The sequence below is a fragment of the Dicentrarchus labrax genome, unplaced genomic scaffold, assembly GCF_905237075.1.
Source record: "Dicentrarchus labrax unplaced genomic scaffold, dlabrax2021, whole genome shotgun sequence".
NCBI lineage: Eukaryota > Metazoa > Chordata > Actinopteri > Moronidae > Dicentrarchus > Dicentrarchus labrax.
In genome coordinates this window covers 16,621,681-16,645,287 of record NW_026136712.1, presented here as the reverse complement: position 1 = coordinate 16,645,287, position 23,607 = coordinate 16,621,681, and the positions used below count along the sequence as shown (strand labels likewise).

General features: G+C 41.7%; 2 protein-coding genes across 5 annotated transcripts; one reads left to right on the top strand and one right to left on the bottom strand.

Moving 5' to 3' along the window:
* On the top strand, positions 1–8,988 carry msh2 (mutS homolog 2 (E. coli)). Its single transcript, XM_051417481.1, has 16 exons — positions 1–251; positions 461–609; positions 1,427–1,711; positions 2,073–2,219; positions 2,691–2,840; positions 2,984–3,117; positions 3,586–3,785; positions 4,053–4,162; positions 4,382–4,505; positions 4,906–5,056; positions 5,154–5,251; positions 5,493–5,738; positions 6,254–6,458; positions 6,543–6,790; positions 7,464–7,639; positions 8,698–8,988. Exons 1-16 carry the CDS (start codon positions 44–46, stop codon positions 8,872–8,874), a joined length of 2,808 nt encoding a protein of 935 aa, XP_051273441.1. The 5' UTR covers positions 1–43; the 3' UTR covers positions 8,875–8,988.
* Positions 8,989–10,665: 1,677 nt separating this feature from the next.
* fbxo11b (F-box protein 11b) lies at positions 10,666–23,317 on the bottom strand. 4 transcript variants are annotated; one of them, XM_051417483.1, is made up of 22 exons: positions 22,964–23,317; positions 21,483–21,646; positions 21,174–21,255; positions 20,767–20,911; positions 20,538–20,667; positions 19,033–19,116; positions 18,721–18,853; positions 18,455–18,561; positions 17,446–17,557; positions 15,868–15,974; positions 15,618–15,755; positions 15,311–15,528; positions 14,986–15,166; positions 14,706–14,828; positions 14,032–14,117; positions 13,839–13,915; positions 13,615–13,758; positions 13,269–13,379; positions 13,061–13,168; positions 12,842–12,950; positions 12,294–12,392; positions 10,666–12,120 (listed from the first exon to the last, which is right to left on the bottom strand). In XM_051417483.1, exons 1-22 carry the CDS (start codon positions 23,049–23,051, stop codon positions 11,991–11,993), a joined length of 2,676 nt encoding a protein of 891 aa, XP_051273443.1. In that variant the 5' UTR covers positions 23,052–23,317; the 3' UTR covers positions 10,666–11,990. The 4 variants fall into 4 exon arrangements, with proteins under 4 accessions (XP_051273443.1, XP_051273444.1, XP_051273445.1 ...); XM_051417484.1 differs by having other exon boundaries at positions 20,767–20,908; XM_051417485.1 differs by having other exon boundaries at positions 21,195–21,255.
* Between the last annotated feature and the right edge of the window lie 290 nt (positions 23,318–23,607).

Here is a 23,607-nt window from a genome sequence, read left to right as displayed (position 1 = left end):
CGTCGTTTCCTGTTTGGCCCCAGTGGTGGCGGGAGATTCCAGCATGGCGGTGCAGCCGAAACACAACCTGTCCATGGACAGTGCAGCCGAGCATGGCTTTCTACACTTCATTTTCTCCATGCCGGAGAAACCGGACACCACTTTCAGGATATTCGACCGCAACGACTACTACACCGTTCACGGAAAAGACGCCATATTCGCGGCGAAGGAGGTTTTCAAGACGAATGGCGTCATCAAATATTTGGGCTCAGGTAATCTCTATAGCCTAGTAGCTAGCTGAAGCTTGCATGCTGGGATTCGCTGTCTAGAGAGCTAATTCAGCTGCGTGTTGTTGATGCATTTAGTGGAGTTTAAGATTAAGCTTGCTACAACTGCAGCCATTATCTGCGGTCCTGCCAGCTGCCGTGTGCTGCTTTAAAGTAAGTTTTTGTTATTGTTGTTGTTTGTTGTTGGTGTGCAGGGAGCCGCAGGCTGGAGAGTGTGGTGCTGAGCAAGCTGAACTTTGAGGCCTTTGCGAAAGACTTGCTGCTGGTGAGGCAGTACAGAGTGGAAGTGTACAAAAACCACAGCAAGAGCAGCAAGGAGCACGACTGGAGGGTCGAGTACAAGGTATTGTGTTTGTTATTGACGAGTGTTTTCTATCTTTTTAAATGTAGCTGAGATCTGTTGCTGCTTTGATGTTGATGTCATTGTTCAAATCATATGCTTTTCTCATAATATGTCTTTATGCTTCTGAGCTGCATGTCTCTGCAGTCCATACTGTCTATACAAATATTGTGGGCTGTGTGATATGGTTGGCATATGTGATGCAAAATGATTAGATTTATGTACATAAACCCACAAATCCAAGGGATGCATGTGGAAAGTCCAACATGGTCCCAGGATGTTAAAAATGTGTAACAAGAAATTGACTAACAGCATATTAACTCTAGATTCTTAAAAATCGGTCTGCATTTCTTGAAAATTAAAAATAAAAAGGTTTTCCTGCCACTGTTTGTGGGCTGTCGGGAGATGTTACACACTTATAAATCAATAGTGGGATTGTTGTCAGTTAGCACCATTAGAAAACACTGTTGATACTGCTAGTTATTGTTTCTAGGAAGCCCATTGTCTCATTATGGGCCAGTGTCAATTTTTATCAAAGACTAAAATTAAAATTTTTAATTGGTTAAATCATTCATCAATTTTGTGTTGCTTGTCTGGGTCCAGGTTGCATTAATTATATAATTAGACATTATTATTATTAATATATACTGCTGGGTGAACCATCCAGAAACTCTGTTAAACCAATACGACATCAACTAAAAGGTGTAAACATTGTGTTCATAACTTGTTTCCGCTGCATCGAAGTGAGCAAAACAAAAAATCTGTTATTGCCGTTTTAAATAAACCAGTTGTTATAATATCTCTTTTCATCCGCTCTCAGGCCTCTCCAGGAAACTTGACTCAGTTTGAGGAGATTCTGTTTGGTGGTGGAACCGGAGCCGAGGGATGTGCGGGAGTTGTAGCCGTGCGTTTCGCCACAGGAGCCGACGGACAGCGCGTGGTCGGCGTCGGCTACGTGGACGCAGCTCAGCGGACGATGGGAGTGTGTGAGTTCCCAGACAACGAGATCTTCTCCAACCTGGAGTCCCTGCTTGTTCAAATCAGCCCCAAAGAGTGTCTCTTAGCCCAGGGCGAAGGCAACACTGAGGGCAATAAACTACGGGAGGTATGTCGTGGGCATGGTTACAGCAAACAACCTGTGTGCCTCTATATGTTCAATAAATCCCCAACAACACAAACGAGCACTAAATCCCTCTGTGTTTGTGTTTTGTATAGGTTGTCTGTTATTCTTTCAATTCTGAATTTGTGTTATATAAATTTAGGACATTAACTGGTCTTAAAAACAGCTAAACATTAGCTACAGCTAATTATTATTTCATGTCTCACTGGTACCTAAAACAACACGCCCCCACCACCATTGCAATCCCCTTGCATTTTCTAACGCAATGCTGTTTTTCAGGCTGAACGCCCACTAACAGCACAGACAGAGGTATGGTGTTAACTGTTATTATTATGTGTTTGTGTAGGTGGTGCAGCGTGGCGGCATACTGGTCTCTGACAGGAAGAGAGCAGAGTTTAGTAGCAAGGACATGGTCCAGGATCTCAACAGGCTGCTGAGGGCCAAGAGAGGAGAGACGGTGGCGAGCAACACCCTGCCTGAGCTGGACAAACAGGTGAACAAAACAAAGAGTTAAAATGATGTATGAAACCCAAAAGCTCCACTTAAATCACCAGAAAACCTGCCACACAAGATACAAGCAAGGACAACGCAATGATGACATTGAGCTAATCTTAGAAAATAACATTTTATTTTATTTTTAAAAGTAAAGAAATCAGTTAGAAACCTCTTTTACACCTGATTCCTCAAATTTGCATTACTTACATTTTATAAAAGTAGTAGATATGAAACATTTGTTGCTATAAAAAGCTGTGTGGTATCCAGTTGGATTCCTTGTTATATAGTAAACAATATATGTGATGAAATGCTCCAAATAATATTTATTGTTAACTAAATCTTTATAGTGAAAAGCCCTGATTGGAAGTTGGCTTTATTGTTCACTCCTTCTACCTGCATATACAACAACAGAATAATAGTTAAATAGTAAAAAAGTTTAATATATGAAACTGTGTGTTTTCATTCACAGGTGGCTATGTCGTGCTTGGCTGCAGTGGTTCGTTTCCTCGAGCTGCTCTCGGACGAGTCCAACTTCAACTCGTTCAGTCTGACCACGCTGGACCTGGGTCAGTACATGAGGCTGGACAATGCTGCCGTGAGGGCTCTTAACCTCTTCCAGGTCAGTGACAGGGACCAGGTCACACAGATCACAATAGAAACAGTGCAGTAAATGTATTTATTTATTTATAATCTAATTATAAATGATAATAAAAAAGTGAGATATTCATTATCATAACAGGCTATTTGACTTTAATCTTCCAGGGATCACCTGATGACACGACCGGAGCTCATTCGTTGGCCGGTCTGTTGAACAAGTGCCGCACGCCACAGGGTCAGCGGCTGGTCAACCAGTGGATCAAACAACCACTTATGGACAAAACCAAAATAGAGGAGAGGTAATAAAACGATGGGAATGATCTGAGATGTGTCACTGCTTTTCTTAATGTCAGCCGGGTTCACCACTGCATCCTTTCACTGCACATACAAGAGAAAATGATATATACTTTGTCTTCGACTTCTCTCTATTTTACGAGCAAAGAGCAGTAAGCTACTAATGTTAGTGGTGTCGAAGAGGCAAAGTCAAAAGTATATAGCGGCCTCTGCTGTTTAAAAAGAACATTACGATTCATTTGTCACCTGATCCTTTTGGAATCGTATCGCGACTTCACTGTCTTGCGATGTATATATTTAAATTCCTAGCTACAGCTGTTATTTCAGTGTGTCAGATATATCAACATTTATGTAAATAAAATGTAAAGATTTACCCAACACTAAAGGTCTCAGGATGTCCCTAATCTCTACGTTGTTATTTGAAATAATAGTGTGTTGTGTGATTCATCCTGTGTGCTTTGCTTGACTCACAGGCTGGACCTGGTGGAGAGCTTCGTGTGCGACTCTGAGCTCAGGCAGACCTGTCAGGAGGACCTGCTGCGGCGGTTTCCCGACCTCCACCGTCTGGCCAAGAAGTTCCACCGTCACAGTGCGACGCTGCAGGACTGCTACCGCGTCTACCAGGCTGTGAACCACATCCCTGCCCTCATCCTAGCCCTGGAGAGATACTCAGGTACACACAAAGCTGCCTTTGATACTGTGTGTGTGTGTGTATATTTTATATATTTTATATATATATATATATATGCAATGTACACTGAGGTGCCAGTTTATTAGGTACGCCTAATAGGGGTGGCTGCTCCCTCTTTGCACCTGAGCCCAAAGATACTTGAGATTCTTGTGATTGTGCAAGAAGGGATGAAAACACATATGCATGGTGTTCAGTATTACTGTTTGGTCTACATTCATGCAACCTGTTTTGATTTCTTGTGTGTTGTAGGAAGCTACCAGGTTCTGTTGGAGGCGGTGTTCCTCTCTGCTCTCAGAGACCTGCAGAGTGACTTTGTTAAGTACCAGGAGATGATTGAAACCACTCTGGACATGAATCAGGTCTGTTCTTCAGTATTGTTGTACACATGTACGATGTAAGAGTATTTTATATATTTATATAGTCTATATAATCAAGGCCTTTCCGCCTTTATTGTCATTTCACATTATTTACGTACACGGAAACAAAATGTGTCCTCTGCATTTGACCTATCCTATGCATTAGGAGCAGTATTGCATATTGTATTATCATTGTGTTTTCATGTTATGTGTTATGTGTAGGTTGACCACCATGAGTTCCTGGTGAAGGCGTCGTTTGATCCAGCGTTGAGTGAGCTGAGAGAAAAGATGGATGTGCTGGAAAAGAGCATGCAGGCCGTGCTGAACAGTGCAGCCAGAGAACTAGGTGATCACACACAAACACATATATATAATATATATAACCGATTATCTATTAATCTAAAACTGATACCTGGTCATTGATACTGTTTTGTTTTTAAGGATGTGATGTGATACAAATGGCATGACAAGTCAGTTACACCAAGCAGAGCCATCATGTGCTATACAAACAGTTATTATTAGTTTTGTGGTAAACTTTATATGCAGTTCCCTTACTTTGGAGAGATGTAATTAATTACTGTTTTTCAGTAACTTGGGATGTAGCTTCCTGCTACATTGACCTGGACCCGGATAAATGGTAGAAAACGTACGGACGGATGGAGTCAACAGATGTTTAATGTTTTTTTTAATACCTAAATGTTGTTTGAGTTTCCGTTTGAGCTCATCATAGTAACGTTATGTTTCAGGTCTGGATCCTGGTAAAACAGTGAAGCTGGAGTCAAATGCTATGCTGGGATTTTACCTGAGAGTCACCTGCAAGGAGGAGAAGACTCTGAGGAACAACAAGAAATTCACCACGCTGGATGTCCAAAAGAACGGAGTGCGCTTCACAAACAGGTCCGTCACGCTGTTACACGCCCCAATGTCAGCCTCGGTGTGTGACACGCAGCTCTTCCTGTCAGCTGATGGTCTGTTCTCTTTCACATGTCTGCAGTAAGCTGAGCTCCCTGAATGAGGAGTACACCAAGAACAGGGAGGAGTATGAAGAGGCCCAGAATGCCATCGTCAAAGAGATCATCAACATCGCCTCAGGTGAGGAATCACATGCTGCTCACTGTATCCCCTCAGCATGGCATTGATTAGACAGTAAAGTCAAATGATAATCTCTTAGTAACACGGAATTTGTCTTGCGTAACCTTTAAGTAATTGATTTCATTCACATTTTCAACAAAAGCCAGTTAACTGTACAATCCTTTGAATTTGTCAGATAGCATTCTTTGGTGCCTGCAAATGCTGCAATTCATGTGATGTGTTGAACACTTTGAACCACCAGGTTACGTGGATCCCCTGCAGACGCTGAGCGACGTGATCGCGCAGCTGGACGCAGTAGCCAGTTTTGCCGTGGCATCCGTCTCTGCTCCTGTGCCGTACGTCCGGCCACGCCTTGTGGCAGACGGCTGCAGGCGTATGGAACTACAGCAGGCCAGACATCCCTGTATGGAGACAGACGCAGACACCGCCTTCATACCCAACGATATCGCCTTCGTCCAGGGAGAGAAGAGCTTCTATATAATCACAGGTGTGAAGAGATGCCAGAACACTTATCATTGCAATTATTATGATAAAAATATCAAAGCTAACAGGAGCGTGAATGTGTGACCTTAAAGAATAATTCCAGTTTGTTACAACTTGGTTCTTATTTTTGTAGTTTTTGCAATTATTCCTGTTTGTAATTATAACATTATAAGGCTCACCAACAATGCATTTCCACCTCAGGGGGCCTGCAAGTGCCAAAAACATTGTTTTTCCTGTGTGAAAATTGGGTTTTTAATTTGTCAAAGTTGTAATTTACCTGATTTTAACAGTAGTTCAGATTAGGTAGGAACACAATCTGTAATGTGTACAAGAATAATTTGTTATTAGTGATATCTGAATGAGAACAGATTAAATAATGACATAAAAACTATAAGAATAAGACACAAGTTAAACAGATTATCAGGTAAATGGAATATAAAATGCAGCTTTAATCATTTACAGTGCATCTGTGTATCTCTAGGAACATATATCACATGATACACTCTCTCTTGTCTGCAGGACCAAATATGGGCGGCAAGTCAACGTTTATCCGACAGGTGGGTGTGATCGCTCTGATGGCTCAGATCGGCTGCTTTGTGCCATGCGAGAAGGCGGAGCTAAGTGTGATTGACAGCGTCCTGGCCAGGGTGGGAGCTGGAGACAGCCAGGTGAAAGGAGTGTCCACCTTTATGTCGGAGATGTTGGAGACAGCTGCCATTCTGCGGTAAGAACAGACAACAGACACACAAGTGCGTTCACACTAAACAAGGAGGAGGCTTTTCTCATCATCTGTGTTTTTCCCCTCCAGCTCAGCCACGGAAAACTCGCTCATCATAATCGACGAGCTCGGCAGAGGCACGTCGACATACGATGGCTTCGGACTCGCCTGGGCCATCAGCGAACACATCGCCTCCAAAATCGGCTCCTTCTGTTTGTTTGCCACTCACTTTCATGAGCTGACGGCGCTGGCGGTGCAGCAGCCCACGGTCCACAACCTGCACGTCACAGCGCTGACCTCCCACAACACACTCACAATGCTGTACAGAGTCAAACCAGGTCAGCACACAACACTCATGCACATGTGATTTTGCATTACCTTAATGCATTTCCTAGCCCCTAATATGAATGTAAACTCATATAAAGGAAGAAATACACTACATAGTTCGCACTCTGAACTCTAGAAATGTGAGACAGCGAGTGTAAAGTGGAGAAGAGGCAGAGGAACTGGGGTTGTGCCGGGTTTGAGGCTACAGTAAATACAGCTGTTTCTTAACTGAGGATTTGTTAATTACTTAATTATTTTGTTATTTTAGTTTGGCAAACTCAAAAAAATCTATTGTCTGACCTGTAGAACAAAAACACAAATCTAGGTTTAGCAAGATTGAAGAGAGACGGGAAGCAAATCCTCCTTTGTAATCAGTTCATTGTTGAGAGTTTTTGATTGTTTGACGTTTTGGGAAACACAGATTGTGTTAAAATGTTGGTTTTTGTGTGTTCGGACACATTTTAACTTCTTTAGCCAATTAATTTATCATTAAAATTATGTATTATGTCCGTTATTTGACTGATTGTTTCAGCAAGGAGCAAAAAAAGCTAGTAAGAGAACCTTGAGTTGAGATTATTTTGTCCAGTATCTCCACATCATGTGGCGTTTTAAATGCTTAAAACTGTAAATACGTCAGTGCCATGAAGTCTCCAGACTGACCCAGCCATCCGACTGTGTGTTCAGGTGTGTGCGACCAGAGTTTTGGGATCCACGTTGCCGAGCTGGCTTGCTTCCCGCCAGCGGTGGTTGCCATGGCGAAGGAAAAAGCGGAGGAGCTTGAGGAGTTCCAGGAACCTGCAGGGGAGAAGTCAGAGCAGGAGGAAGAGCCTGAGGCCAAGAGACGACGGACCGAGAAACAAGTAGGGCTCAGTTTCCAAGTGTCCTGCTGCAAGCTAGATACATGGTCACACACACACACTAACCTCGTGCTGTCAGTGTAGTTTTCGGGTCGTTCAAGAAACGTAAAAACCCAACAAGCCTAATCAGTCAATCTGACTCTGTAGTTCCCCTCGGCTCTACAGAGGGTTTTATTGTCTTTCAGCTGATCGTTTGTTTCAGTCCAGCCTCATTTCAAGTAACCCACTGTAGTACGGTGCTCAGTGTCAAACGGTAGACTTAAATTCTTACCTAAAGACTTAAAAATTGACTTGAAGAAATTAGTCAGGTTGCCAGAGACTCCAAATGAATGAAAATGTTTCTCTGTATTCTCTGTAAGCAACCAAGACAACTTGATAATGTCTGCTGTGTTTACAGCTTGTGTCTGCTGCTCAAAAGTGACCAGAAAAAGCAATTAATGCTGTTTTAACACAGCTACAAGGAACTTGATTCTGGCATCCCCTGCAGACAAAAGCATTTTATTGATTTTTAAGGGGAATCCAACTGAATAGACATTAAGAGTAACTACAAAGAAATAGTTTTCTAGCTGATGGTCTTATTTGTTTATGTAGGTTATATAGAGGCATCAGTATGAAATTCCTAACCAGTTAAAACTCCTTGTAGGTTTATGTAAACCTCTGTAAAGTCATTACGTGCCGTTAAATGGATTCAAATATCTAAAGTACTCATTGGTTGGGATTTGCCTCTGCGCTTGCTCTCTGGGAAGTCAATAAGGACACGTGGAACAACTAATAAAACAAATCCATTGTTAAGATTTGATCCTGTCAGTGTTACAATTACATGGTATTGTGCATGTTTGTGCAACAGTAAGTAGAATCCTAAAAGTTGACATGAGATAGAACTGACCCAAACTTCAGTTGAAGGATTACACAGTTCTCCAATTACCTTTTTTAGAATGACAAAATATGTAAATGCACTTTGTCTTGAGGCTGAAAAAGCCTTTTTAGAGATAGAATATTTACCCATATAATGCAGCAGTTTTTGAGCTTATTGTCAAACTGATGTACTGGCTATCTTTCAGGTGGGGGAAAACCTGATCCAGGACTTTCTGGAGAAGGCGAAGTCGCTTCCTGTCGACACCATGAGTGAAGAAGAGGTGAAGAAGGAGCTCAGGAGAATGAAGCAGGAGCTCGTTGCCAAAAATAACACGTACATCACCGAGATCCTGGCACGCTGTGTTCCTGCAAAAACAGCTTGATTTTTTTTTTTTAGCCTTCATGTGTTCATCATGACCAACAAAGTTCATATACTGTAGGCAACCACACTAAAGCTCTTGTAATGTATAGTTTTTCAATAAAGAATAATTCCTGGATGTGCTGTTTGTTTGTGTTACATGCTTATAGTGTGCGTCATGAGCTGTCATGGCTGTGTTTCAAGAATGTCGGGAGATTTCTTAGTGTGTAACAAATACATTAAAACATAATGCAGCATGTAAATAACTTGTTCCCCTTTAAATGTGGACAGGCCAACATGTTGTGTTCCCTGTAAACAAATACTGTATTCATGACCATAATCAAATTTCTTTATATGCTATTGTGTGGGTTAAACTCTGGATTTCACTCTCAGCTTGTTCCAAAGTTTCATTGCCCTTCTGGTATCTACAGTGAGATATTCAAATCTAAGATTTTTTAAGTGTGCATAACTTCAAAAGCAGATATTCTAGATAATTGGGGTCTGGGGACAAATGGGTCTTTAAGTGAATTGTAGAGGGTCCCCAGCAAAAGGAGGATTTTTTTTTTTTTTACCTTTTATCATATTTTTCATCAGTTGGAAGAAGTAGAGTTGGTGGTTTTAATTGATTGTCTTTCCTAATTTAGTCATTGATTATGAAGACTTAATTATCTTCAAACCTAAACATGTTTACTTTAGGACTTGTTAGGAGAAAATCCTCTCAGATTTGGGGTCCTAATGTGCACCTATTGTGGGGGTCACATGCATCATTTAATGCACATTTTCCAAAGATTCAGACATGTTTTGGAGGTTTGTGACAACATTGATAAACTTGCACTCTGTAACGTTTCTACACACACACACACACACACACCACCAGATGTTGTAAATACATTGGAATACAAAAATGTACCTCTTCTGACTGCGAATCAGAACTTAAAAATAGTCCTTGTCCACAGCATGTTACTAAATATACACTTCAGCTACGTCCATAGCAGGTTAATATATCATTGCACTGTACGTTACAGCACAAAAACACCTCCAATAATAATATCTGTCAGAAGTAACTTTCATATGATACAGCTTACTGAACAATATTTGCAAAAAAAATTAACCCTCTTTATGTTCGACTGCTTGTTTTTGTAAGCAAAAAGCTTCTAACATGGATGTTTTCTAATCGTCTTATCCATCGATAAAATTATTAGTTGCAACCTTACTCAATAGTAATACTCTGAATGTGTCAGACTTGGTGGAATACAACCATAAACTATTAATTAGGAGTTATCGGATACATTTGTTAATCCTTAAGCAGTTTTTTTTTAAACACTTGAGACCTGTTTCATGTTAAGACCACCAATACATTTCCTCTATAATTTGTTGCTAAGAAGCTTCTGGGTATGGCAATGAAATTAAGCAGGAGCAGCATGTCAGTTTTAAAACCAGTCATGACCAATAGGTTCACCAATGTGTGACCACTGAAAACAATATCTCCTTAGTTTGAAAAAAAATGTCACTTACATAAATATGAATGCTGTAAACCCCAGATATCACCACAACCCCAAAAAGATCATCAGCTGTTACAAAGGTCGGTTTTGTTTGAGTAACAGTTTCTCTGTGAATTATATTGCTCGTGCTAATGCATGTGTACATTTTCATTTGCAGGACTGTATTGACAGAAAATCCAATCGGCTGAAAGCAGTCAAGTAAAAAATGTTATCCATCCCGGGGCAGCATTTTGTTTTATAAAACCAATTAATAATTGATAATTCTGCAGGGTGTGAATTTCATCACAGCCAGTGAATTTAAAGACAGACACCTCTGATCTAATAAAGTTTTATTTTCTTAGAAATGGCCAGTTTCCTGTTTTCTTTTTTGTCTTTCTAAGAAAGTATACCCCTTTTTGAATTCCAACTAGCATCTACATAATGGTTATTGAATACTTCACAATATATTAAGTCTAGATGTTATGGTACATGCATACGATTCAGGCTGCATGAGGAGCCACAGTCACCACGATACACGGGGGAGAGGGGTGGGGTGGGGGGGGAGGACGGGGGGTGGGGACTGCAGATCGACTCTTCAGTTCCAGTTCAAAGGAGCTCTGATGCCTCCTATTGAAACCCTCTCCACAAAACACTGACTGCATCAACTTATAAACATATACACACACGCACGCACACACGCGCGCACACACACGCGCACACGCACACACACAACTTTCACTGTACACAACACACATTAACACACTCACATACACACCTTTATACAATTGTGGAGCCCCTCCACCTGCCATTTAAGCTAATATACTGGAGAGGGTTTTTAGTGTTTAAACGAGATTCTCTTTCACAGAAAGAACTTCACCACTGGGACGTTTGAGTTTCTGCAGTTTGCCTCGGTGTCGGGGTGGGAGGGGGGGACGCTAACCAAAGAAAAATAATAATAATTATAATAATATATAATAAAATAAAAGACATTCAAATACAGTCAGCTTTTTGCTTGAAAATACAAAACTACATGAGAAAGCATTGAAATAAAATCCATTGATCAGAACATATTTTAAAAAAAGCCCAAGTGCTCCATCACACGCACAATCTTGCTCTTTATCCACACACAACAGAGCAACATCCGCCCATCCGTTGCCTAGTTACAACTGCCTGGGCAGCCAATGGGGATGGCAGCTGCGAGGAAGCAGGAAGTCTCTTTGACAGCAGTTCTTGTGAAGAAGAAGAAGAAGTGGGCCAGGAGCCGAGGATTAACGCCGGGAGGGGTGAGGGGGGGTGTGTGGGATCATCGACAGCTCCTCTGTAGAGCCCTTCTCTTCCCATCTTCTCTTTGTCTACAGACTGCAATAAGAAATACTCGAGTGAGGAATCTCTTGTGGCCGTTCTGTCAGTCTACCCTCAGCTCCACTGCTCTCTCTAGTGGAGTCTGCCTCCACTGCAGCGGGCAGGAAGCTGCTTCCTCCGCAGCCTCTTTCACCGTGATCCCGTCCGAGAGCGCCGCATTTCACAGAGTCTCTCTGGGTCCTTATGGCTGCAAGTGGATGTGTGTATGTAACTGCGCGTGTGTGCATGTGTGCGTATGTCTGTGTGCAATGTAATGTGTTTGTATGCTTATGTGAGAGTGTAACTAGACCGGATGCCTTCAGTTATGTTGCAGCGTGTTGGACTCGATGGGCGGCGCTGAGTCATACAGAGTGTCTGTGTCGTGTGTGGGCTCCCCGGCCAGTGTGCACGGGTTGGACAATGTTCCCGCTCCGCAGTCACAGAAAAACCTAGAAGGAGCAGATACCAGGGATTATGAGCCACAGTACATAAGTGAAAGAAAATGTTAAACTACCCTTGAAGTATATAAAACTGTTAAACTACAAAGTGGTTGCTGTTTAAGATTTAATATTAAAAATTAAGAAGAAAAAAAAAAGGCTGGAAGGAACCAGAAGTGTCTTACCGATCGTGCCGTATAAACTCTACATCATGCCCTTGGTGGCATTTTTTGATGCAGTTTACGCAGATGGCGTTCCTATCTGTTGTATTACAGGTGTGACATCTGGAAAACGAGACAAAACAGATTCATTTACATAACACAATGAGGATGAAGTAAAAATAAAAAAACAGACAAATGGGAGACAATTACTCATCTAACAGGCCTTTAACCACCTCTTAAATTAAGGGTTTCTTAAATGTAGGGACAATTATTTTCATTATTGATTAATCTGCAGCTTATTTTCTTTATCAATTAATTCCTTGGTCAGAAAAATGCCTATCAATATTTCCCAAAGCTCAAGGTCACATCTTTAAACATGTTTATTCTAACCAACTGTTCAAAACCCAAAAGAAATAAAAAGACGTTTAACAAAAGACAAAAAAAGAAACAAATCCTCCAAACCGAATGCTGAAACTAGGCAATGTTAGACATGTTTGCTTTAAAAATAACTGTACAACAGTTAAACTGACTATAAATAGTTGCAGGTACATTTTGTGTCATTTCAGCTTTACCTGTAGAAGTCGTGCATTGGGTAACTGGTGTAACTGGAGATCTTGTAGAGACACTGCCCTCTGCTCACTGCCTTCTCAATGGCATCCTGGTTATTCAAAATCTTATTATCTAACAGAGAAGGGACACAAAGTGAACAGGGGAGAGGGATTAGAGGGCAGATACAAACAGCTTTTAACCAGATCAGGCAAAGCTTTACTGTCCACAAAGCAGCTAGTTACCTTTCATGGTGACGTTGACTCCAGAGGCCAGAAACAGGCCTCCAAAGCGGTTGTTGAAGATCTGGTTGCCCTCCAGTGTGGCTGTGGCGTGGTTAGTGATTTCAATACCTGGAGAAGAAAAAGAAAATCAGCACAAGGAGATATAAACTGAGATGGTATGTGTGCTCATATGGAGTTTATTTATTTATTTTTTTTAAAAGAAGCTAACCTGCAGCAAAGCCATCAAAAATGCGGTTCTTGCGAAGTATTGGATGACTGTTGGTGCTGATGAGCACACCGGCCTGAGCATTCCTGAAGATGTCGTTCTCTTCCAGCAGACCTGCACAGAAAGAGATTTCATACTTCAGATGGAAGATATACAGCAGTAAACTGACAAGAACAAACACCAAGGTCACAGGTAAAAACATGCCCCAATTTTAGTATGCGAGTCAAAACACTGAAACATTTAATGGCACAATCAACCTTCTATTTAACTTCAGACGTATATCCAACAAAAAGGAAGACAATTTCAGATTCTATGGGACATTTTCTAAATTATCTGGCTATTTAAATACCTCTGCCTCCATTGAAGATGCAGATGCCACCGTCTCTGCCGTCATGAATCTTATTTCGTCTCAGTGTGGGGTTGCTGTCCGTTTTGATCCACACCCCGGCCATCGCGTTGTCAAAGATCTCGTTGTCCTCGATGAAGCCCAGACCTGTTACATGAAACAGCAGGATTAGACGCACACATATGCACACATGAGACAAAAGAGTGCCAGAGGGACCGAACACAGACCTGAGTTGTAGACTAAAATCCCTCCATTCTGGCCTCCCCATATCTTGTTGCGCCGGATCTTTGGGTTGCTCCCCGTCCTGTCAAAGAATCAACAATTATTTGAGTAAAAAAAAAAAAAACAGCTACAGTTAAATATAAAATCTTATATTTTGTATGTTCAGAGATTAAACTGCTAGAAGGGGGTGATCGTTACCTTATCTGTACACCAGAGTACATGTGATTGTAGATGTCATTGTCTTCCAACACACCGTGTCCGTTGTCATAGAAATACACGCCAACCTATAAAAAAGAAAAAAAAAGGAACAGATGATCTTGATGTAAATTCAACAAACAAGTTATTTTTCCCACAACAGGGAAGCAGACAGTAGTGGAAGTAAATGTTCTGTGGATCAGCGGGAACGCTGAGCAAACTAAAGACAGCTGGAGGCCTCAATTAGTTCAATTTCAGATTATCTGAAGATGTAAATGTTAGATTACTGAAGGTAACTCAGGAACAAAATATTTGTGAAAATGTGTGACAATGTTCACATACACCTGAATTTCCCCTCTGGGAACCAATAAAAGCTTATCTTATCATACATTTACATAAACGGAGTAGATCAGGTGCTAGTAAGCTCACTGACGGTGTTTATATAAACCTTTGACAACCTGCTATCTAGTCTCCCTGTTGCCAAGAATAAAGTTGCCTGTTATAAAAACAGAATATTCCTGTTCACACAGTAAAAGTGCACGTACATGCAAGTATATCAGGCATCTTAACAAAAAAGTAAATGTTATCGCAGCTCATACAGTTCTGCTTCTGATACAAGCACGATACAAGTCTTTATATAGGTGTTAGACAGCGTTTACAATGTTTAACCATGTTACCTGTTTGCCACTGTGGATGCGGTTCTTGCGGAGGACTGGAGTGCTGCCTGTGGTCACCCAGACTCCAGCCAGTGTGTTGCTGTAAACCTCATTCTCCTCAATCACCCCCTGGCCTTTCTCATGCTGAAACACAAAGCAGGATCAGCTTCAAACACTTCCAATAGTTTAAGCTTTTATTAAAATCTGAATGATGATCTGTACTTGCTGGAAGTGTGTTATATTTTAACCAAATGCGATAAAAACAAGTCATATTTCCTGGTAAACTGAAGTATTTATTTACCACATAGATGCCCCCATGCTGTCCGTCGTGGATCTTGTTGTGCCGTACAATGGGGCAGCTGTTGGTTCGGATCTGGATTCCCGCCAAGGCGTTACCATAGATGTCGTTACTCTCTATCAAACCCCGTCCATCTCCAAATATGTACACCCCACCTTGGTTACCGTTGAATATAGCGTTTCCCCTGGATATGAAGGAAAAGAACAGTTTTGACCTTTATATATTTCGCCTTACATGTTTTATTTTGCATCCAATCAGTACCCAAACCGCCTGAATCCCTCTATAGGTTTAATACAAAAGCGGTCTTGTGTGAAGTGTGTGTCCTCACCGTATCGTCGGGTCACTGTTGGACGTGATCCACACACCAGCAAAGTTATTGGCATAGATTTTGTTCTCTATAAACTGTCCCCGCCCCTTCTCGTGGACATAGATGCCTCCTGTTTGGCCGTGATGGATTTCACAGCGCACCACAGTGGGGTTGGCGTAGGCCTTCACCTCAAAGCCTGCTATACGGTTTCTATGGATGTTACAGTTCTCAAAGTAACCCTGCAACACAGAGAAGAGGACGTGTTAGATGGTCTGTAGTGTTTCTTCAAGTAAAAATTTATGACATGAAATAGTTGATGTGTATTTACCATGCCGTGGTCAAAGGTGAACACTCCAACATCTCGTCCATGGTGGATGTGGTTACGTCTAATGATGGGATTACCATGGTTCTTCACCCAAATTCCTGCTAGCGCGTTGTTGCTGATTTCATTGTCTTCATAAATGCCCTGAAACGGACAAAAAGAGATGGAGTCAGAAGAAAAGCCTATGTGAACATTTGGTTTCTACATGTTTATGCATTTATGGCAAACTATTAGAGGGGGGGCGGTGAATTGTTACCTGTGCATGATCTGTAATGTACAGTCCTACGTTCTCACAGTCGCTGATGTTGCAGTGTTTGATGGTTGGACACGCTCCCTGGCCACTCACACACACAGCTGAACCCACTAAACACAGAAGAAAACAGAAGCGTCACACTACAGTAGGGCAGCAAGTAATAATCACTTCCTTTATCAAATGCCATAACAGTTAAAAAAACTCAAAAAAGGCATTAAATCTACAGCGACATGAAGAGACAAAAGCAAGTATATTCTTACATTTGAGAAACTGGAATATTTTATGAAGACATAAATCGATGACTGACCCAATATTCAATTCTGGATGCCAACATAAAACTAGTGCATGCACACACAGCTTGTTACAGATGTATGACATAAGATACTACAGGATTAATTACTGCTAAATGCACATTATTCACATAGCAAAATAACATGTATTTACCGGGTAGAAAATTAGCTTTGCCGGGCAACACGTACATAAAGAGTAATACTGGAATGTCAATACTGACAACACAGTACTCATTAAAACAAAATCTCAAAAGGTCATGATGTTTTCTATGCAGAAGTAGATAGATCTTGTGAGGCAGCTGGACTTGCGGGCTCACACAAGAATCCGTCTTGCCAGGTTTCAATCTATGCACTTGTGGCCAAACTACGGTGGTACCGGACCAATCAGCGTCCTCCACTGACAGCTAGGTGTGATGCATCGAGAAGACCCTGTTTGTTAAACAACAATAGCGGCTCTTGTAGAGGGTTAGTGTAGATGCTCCGTTACATCAGGACTGGAGAGTATTTCTTCATTTAAAGAAAAGCAAAGAACGACACTGAAGGTTTTTTCTTAATGGAAAAGATGTTTTCATTCACTTTGAGTTCGATTGATCTGAATCATTGATCTGATTGGTTTAAGTTCGCCCGTGACAGACAGATACTTCATCCAATCACCTGCCCACTTACAGTTTCCAATGAGGGCTTCCCAGGTGTTCTGATCTGGCCCAGTCAGGTTAGAAGTAGATCGCACATACTACATATTACTCTCCAGAGGTACAATTTATTAATGCTACATGTGATGTGACATTTCATGACACAAAGTCACATGACCCAGGCTGATAGAAACTAAGCATCAATATTATAATGTGAAATACTGAAACTCATTTTTCCTATCACTGCAATCCAACAACCCAAAGTTTTTCATGAGAGAGAACAAACTGTCATAATATAAGTAGTCGCCAAAAGAACAACGGCTCTGGGGTTTTTATGGTTTTGAGTCCAGGACCTAAATGACAAATGAATTTAGTCTCTCATTCTGGGACATAATGAACACACTGATAAATGATAAACCAAAATGAGGGACTCACTATGGGCTTTTCACAGCATAATAAAAAACCATGGCTGTAAATGCTTACACAGGACTACACGCACACAAACACCTGTACAATATTATGTAAAATAATAAAAGAGCCCCGGGAGTGAATGCTACTTTTATGAAGCTCATGTTGCATCTGTCCACAAAGTGCACATTCACTTTGTTTTTAAAGGCTATACAGCTACAGCAGTATAGCCTTTACAGTGTGTGCGTTACCTGTGCATGTGGAGCGGATGATGCAGTGGTCAATGTTGGGGCTGCAGTTGACTGTGATCTCCAGACAGTGGTGGGCGTTATGGTGCTGCGCTGACTTATCATCAGGATTGAACTGAGGAGAGAGGAGGAGCAAAGGTCAGACAATGGCTGCGCTTACTGACAACACATCAAGCTTCTTTCCACCCACCTCATCCACACTGGACTCTCCCTACTGGAGGCATCTGCGCCACCAATACATGCAGCTAATAACATTATATAATCAGGAATATTACACACAAGAGACAAACAAAGTAAATCAATACAGTGTCAAATGAACTGTGTTTTATTTTTAATTAACTTAAGAATTGCAACAGACAGACAGGAAACCTTCATTTATATTTCTGAATAATATTGTCTCATAGCACATCAGTCAAACATAAACTCAATTCTTGCTATGTACTGTCTAATGTGCATATGACATTGACTCAAAGGCAATTTACATAAATTATTCTGATTACATCAACATGTTTACTTCCTGAGCTCTTTAATATGGCAGACGATTCTAGCTTGCATTTAAAAATAATTATCAGCTGATTAACAAATGATTAATCATTTAACAATGAAGCAATCACCTATCGCTTATAGGTGGGACACAGTGTCCTTTTCCAGCCATAAAACTGCAGAGACTAATTTTCAAGTCGACCACACAATTATGTTTTGTTATCAGGAGCCCATGAGCATCATTACAAGGTCCGTATTTGTTGTTTGGCTTATTTGTGATTCTTGCTTACATGCAGCATGTTCACACAGAAACCCAAGACTCTCCATTTGGGAAATAATAATTTTATCTTCACCTGTGAATAAATAATAAATTAGACTATGCTGGACTTTCCCATTGAGACTACATAGCTTAACATTGGAGCCCTGTGATAGGACTATAAAAATAGGGTTTTTTTAATACAGGCCATTCTTTTTTTATTTGTTTTTTTTATTTTTTTAAATCAAGGGAAAGGTGAGATCTATGTTTTACCTTGATGGTCATGTATCCCACGTAGGCATCCTCTGAGCCCTCCATGAAGACAAACGTTGAATCTCTAGTATTCTCTATCACCACCTTGTCTGCTACTTTACCCGGAGCTGAGGGGAAAGCAGGAAGAAAAAGCCTCATTAAAAACCTCATACATATGGACATGAGCACCGCTGAGTGTATCCCAACTTAAGAGAGATATTGATTGCATGCGGCACAAGCATCAAGGTAATGTCTTAAGTACTTTTCAGTAAAGGGAACACGCTTACCTGCACCAATCATGGTGATGGGGGACTCTATATAAATCCACTCGTCTGTATAGATGCCAGAGTGGACAAAGATTAGACCGTCAAAGTGGGCCTCTTGTACTCCACCCAGCGCATCCTCAATGGTGTCATAATACTGCAGAAGAAAGGCACAAACACTTTCAGGTAGAATATACACATCTACAATTCATAAAGGAGGCAGTTGGGGAAAGCAAGCATGTGTTTACATTAGCTGTGCTTTGCATAAATGTCAGCACGGTGGCCAGTGAAATAAATCCTGAAGGGTTTCTCTTTGGCAATAACGTTTTGACTTACCAGCATATTCTCTCTGCCTTTGTATCTGCCGGGGTTACTGTAGAAATGCTCAGCAAAGCCTGGTTTTACATGAGCACCTTTGTACTGAAAAACAGAAAACATTGAGGTCAAAATACATTGCTGATTATAACATTAAATGTTAACACAGCCCTAATACAACCCATCACACTAGCCTTTCCCGGTAAAGCAAAAATGTTTGTCTCAAACAGGCCATCCCTTTAAAGTAAAGTTTTTAAATAGAAAACACTGAGTAAAGAATGTGCTACACAAGAATGTCACAATCAGTGTACATCTGTGGTTCTTGTGGCCCTTTAAAACAAAGTAATATTTACATTGCCCATTGCATATGTTTACTGGTTGTGAACACTTATTGAAGACATAAAGACGGTAAAAATGAGTCTAATTTAGTGTGGCAGAAACATGTTTTTTTTCCTAGTTCCTGTCCTGTTAATCATCTTGTGAACCCCAAGTTAGGAATTCCTGGCATCCATAAATATATGCAACCCACAAACCAACCATCACAGAACAACATAAGCGGGGTAACAAAAAAAACTAAGATTTCAGAGTGATTACAATAGATGCAACAACAAAACACTGCATTCTTTAATCTGTAGACATCAAAATTACAAGCTGCTAACAGTAAGTAGGACTCCTGCAAAAACCTCAGGAGTGAGGTGATAATTACAAAAAACAAAGTGCGATCAATGTTTTGTTTTCACTTTGAGTTCTTCCTGCTGTGTTATAATTAATAAAGCAAACATGTTTGTCTTCCAATAGCCTGAGGACCATACAATGTTTAGTCTGAGAAAAGCCCTGGATTGACATAATTAGATTGTGAGATTAATTCCACGGTAAGGAATTTTACACACTATTGTTGACAAAGCAATAACAACATTGTGATCACATGTACACATATTAAGCTGCTGTCTATGGATGAACCGCAGAAAGCACTTATTGTGAGACTGAACGTCTGAGAAATACTCCATACAAATAAATAATAAAAAAAGGAGCACAACAATAGTTCTCACAGTTACTGGTCATAATAGTTGGACTAAAAAACCATCAGGCAAAAAACATGCTAAGGAACAGCTTTTGAGAAATTCTGATAAGAGTGGCCTGTGGGTGTTTCCAGAAAATAATGGCATGAGATTAAACCGGCACTTAAGTAAAAGCACTTTCCAAGGCTCTGACTGTTGTTTTTCTTTTAACTGCTTACTGTTACTTAATCAAGCACATTTTACCATGCACTTGTCAGTGTTATAGAGTCAAGTGATAGCTATGCTTCCCTCTCTCCTAGTACATATTGTGATATTATTATTACCCCTAGAAAGTGACATGATATTATTGCAAGGCCAAACATGACTATGCAGCGCTGCACAATGTTTTTAATTTACAGACAGAAAATGTAAGGAGACAAACAAATTATTTTTTTAATTTTAAGCAATTCTGAGAGCACTTTCTTCTTCACAATAAAAACACACAGAAAACTAGGAGGGCAGACTCACCAGCTGTTGGAAGCTCTCCTTCCAGGGGTTCGGGTGTTCATGCTCCTCTGGGCTGACCTGGTAGAACCTGCCTGGCTCAGGGTGCATCATGGGACGCGTGTACTCAAACACCTCCATGTATAGACGCTTCCTAGAACATTACATAGCACATAAAACGAATTTCAGTTGTCTGCTTTAATGCCATTTGAAACAGGAACAGATACGTTTCTGTTTCTTCAACAGCACTGACCATAGGATGGGGTCGTTGGCTAGCTGGCTGAATCTCTTGCAGACACAAGCAGCCTGACAGAGGTCTTGTTCCAGTAAGTAGGAGAAGATCTTCAAAACAACCTCATCTGGAAGCTTCTGCTGCAGATATTGCTCTGCTGGGGCTGCTAAAAACACACAAATACACACAGACACACACACACACACACACACACAACACACACACACACACACAATGTAAGCTTGTAATCTTTTCACTCCAAGCACATTAAACTATGGAGTCATGCTATTTAATGGATTGCAAAATAACAAGATTTACCAGCACACACAGAAAAATCAATAAAGTTTCTTCAAAAAAAAAAAAAAAAAAAAAAAAGGAGAGAGAAGCTAACACTCTCCTTGCCCCAGTTGCGGAGATTTAACACACACCTGGCAGGTCGTGGCTCTTACCGGACACTCGTGCCCGCTTGGCTCGATGGCCAAAGGCCTCTGTTGATGAAGTGGAAGCTCCCTGTAAAAGAGGGGAAATAAGATATCAACTTCATGCCAAGACTCAAGCACTAAGTAACCACTGGGAAATTTACTGCACTGTCACAAAATCACTGCTCCTTCAGAGAAGGACACAATCAATCAGCAATTCTCTTCCTCATTCACAAACATACACTGACTCAAGTCTGTACACATGCACACTGCAGTCAATACACACAAAAAAATTGCACTCCAATGAGTCTGTCTAACCTCCATTGGGCCCTTGCTGGGGCAGGCAGAGGCGGTGGCAGAGGCAGCAGCGGTTCTCTTGGGAAGCAGGGTCTTGCGGCGAAGCTGGTAGGGACTGTTCTGAGCTCCTGGGCCGGACTCCTCAATAGCCATCTCTGCTGCAGCTGCTGCAGGAGCCTCTTCATCTGGACAGAAAGGCAAACATATATAGCTATAGATACACCATTTTCTAAACAGGCAGTTCAATGCACAAAGCTGCAGCATAGAGCAAGGCCATACAATAAAAAAATATAAAAACAACACAGGGTATTTCTCTGAGATGCCTAATCACCTCTCTTTTGTTCATTTGCACAACTACAAAAAAAATTGATCCAGTTATTGCAGCAAACACTGTTTATCATTAATGACACAATGGTGTGCATTCAGCTCACATGCAGTATTCACACTGCGCAGGCTAACAGACAGGGTAATAGTTGGTGGTAAGGCAGACAAAGGTTAGTGATTGATAATGGCAGATGCACCCCCCCCTCTGCAGCCACATTACTAGTCGTTCATGTCTAGTCATTCCCAAATGACATCGGGCTGTGTGTATCTGTGCCTTGTGTGCTGCGTGAGCTACATCACACTCATCTTTTATGGCACTGTCAAAAAAAAAAAAAAAAAAAAAAAGGGCCGCATATGAAGTCGATGAGAAGTGCGGCTAATGGCTAAAAACTGAACTGCGTAGCTGGCAAATCCGCGGTGTAAACAAATCGAGCTACGGCTAGCAAGCGCCGCGAACAAGGAAGGGGATGCGGGTTCAATCTTCTAGCTACGTTAGCTTCAAACTAAAGTAGAAAATGGACACAGTGAATTCAACCAACAACAAAAAAAATAAATAAATAAATAAATAAAAAAAAACACACCGTATCATCTATCACAGCTGATCTGTGTGGCCTCTTGAAGCCGGGGCAGCTAACTAGCATTACCCCCCCCTCCTCTATTCGCTGCTAATGTTTTTGTTAACGTTACACCCCAAAAATGGCAGTTCCCAAAGACACCGCACATTTACACCCTCGGAATCGGTACTGACAGCTGGGAATGCCACGGCCGAGCAGGACGCGCAAGGAATTGGGGGCTTGAAAGCGTGAGGAGTAAATCCCCTTCGCCTCCCAGCTGAGGTTACCTGAATAAGAGCTATAAATGTGGACCGTATAGCTACATACGCATTACGTTTGAGGGCGAAGACAACCTCCTCCTCCTCCTCCTCCCCCATATTAACCCTGGTGAGCTAGCGGTGCGAGCTAGCTCCCGATCACTCAAGCCAAACAAAGCGCGGCCTGGCCTTAGCCACAGAGCGAGAAGCCTCGGGTTTTCCTGCCTGAGCTCGCCGTCGCCAAGGAGTGGAGAACAGGCCACACACACACACACACAAACAAAACGAGGCTTACGTGACGGGTGTTATCGGGGGGGGGCTGACACGGCTTCGTCTTTAATCGTTAGCGGACTGCGGCCTAGCTCACCTCTATCCCCGTTGTTCCGTTCGGGCTGCACCGGGCGCGGCCTCGACACTCGCCTGGGTCTCCTGTTGGTGGCTCTGACGGAGTTCATCTGGGGAGTTGGTTGTTGGAAAAATAGACTGCTATCCTCGACCGCCCGCTTCTAAATTTAGCCCTCGACCCAAACTACCACCCGGACAGCCTTTTTCCCCCCCAGATACACCCAAACAATTGCGATCAAAAACCCGCTGGTATTTGGGGTGTAATCGCTGTTTTTTTTTTTTTTTTTTTTTTTTTTTTCCTCCTCCGTGGTGTCACAGCTCCCCCCGTATCGCTGCTCGGTGCCAGCTCCGTCTCAGTCTGTAGCAGGAGGAGCCATTAACCCACACGGGAAACAATCGCGAGAGAGAGAGAGAGAGAGAGAGAGAGAGAGAAAAAGGAGCAGAGGGTCCGGTCGACCAATCACATTCGCCGTCTTACAAGCTCCTCCTGCGGCAGCCAATCAGGAGACTCGTAGCAAAAAGACTTGATAAACCTTTCTGTTGGGGTTCGGGATCGGTCAAGCGGTGTTTTGATCAATGCATGTGAACACCAGTGGACTCTACAGGCACCCAGTAATGTACATTTCACAGCTTTAGTCCCAGTTGTCACAGGTACAGGAGGCCTGA

Coding starts and splice junctions, on each gene's coding strand:
- fbxo11b (XM_051417483.1), bottom strand. CDS start 23,051: ATGAACTCCGTCAGAGCCACCAACAGGAGACCCAGGCGAGTGTCGAGG. Junction 13,380..13,614: donor CATCTTCAATGGAGGCAGAG/GTATTTAAATAG, acceptor CTTTCTGTGCAG/GTCTGCTGGAAGAGAACGAC. Junction 13,169..13,268: donor TTTTGATGGCTTTGCTGCAG/GTTAGCTTCTTT, acceptor TTTCTTCTCCAG/GTATTGAAATCACTAACCAC.
- msh2 (XM_051417481.1), top strand. CDS start 44: ATGGCGGTGCAGCCGAAACACAACCTGTCCATGGACAGTGCAGCCGAG. Junction 2,841..2,983: donor GGGCTCTTAACCTCTTCCAG/GTCAGTGACAGG, acceptor TTAATCTTCCAG/GGATCACCTGATGACACGAC. Junction 3,786..4,052: donor AGCCCTGGAGAGATACTCAG/GTACACACAAAG, acceptor TGTGTGTTGTAG/GAAGCTACCAGGTTCTGTTG.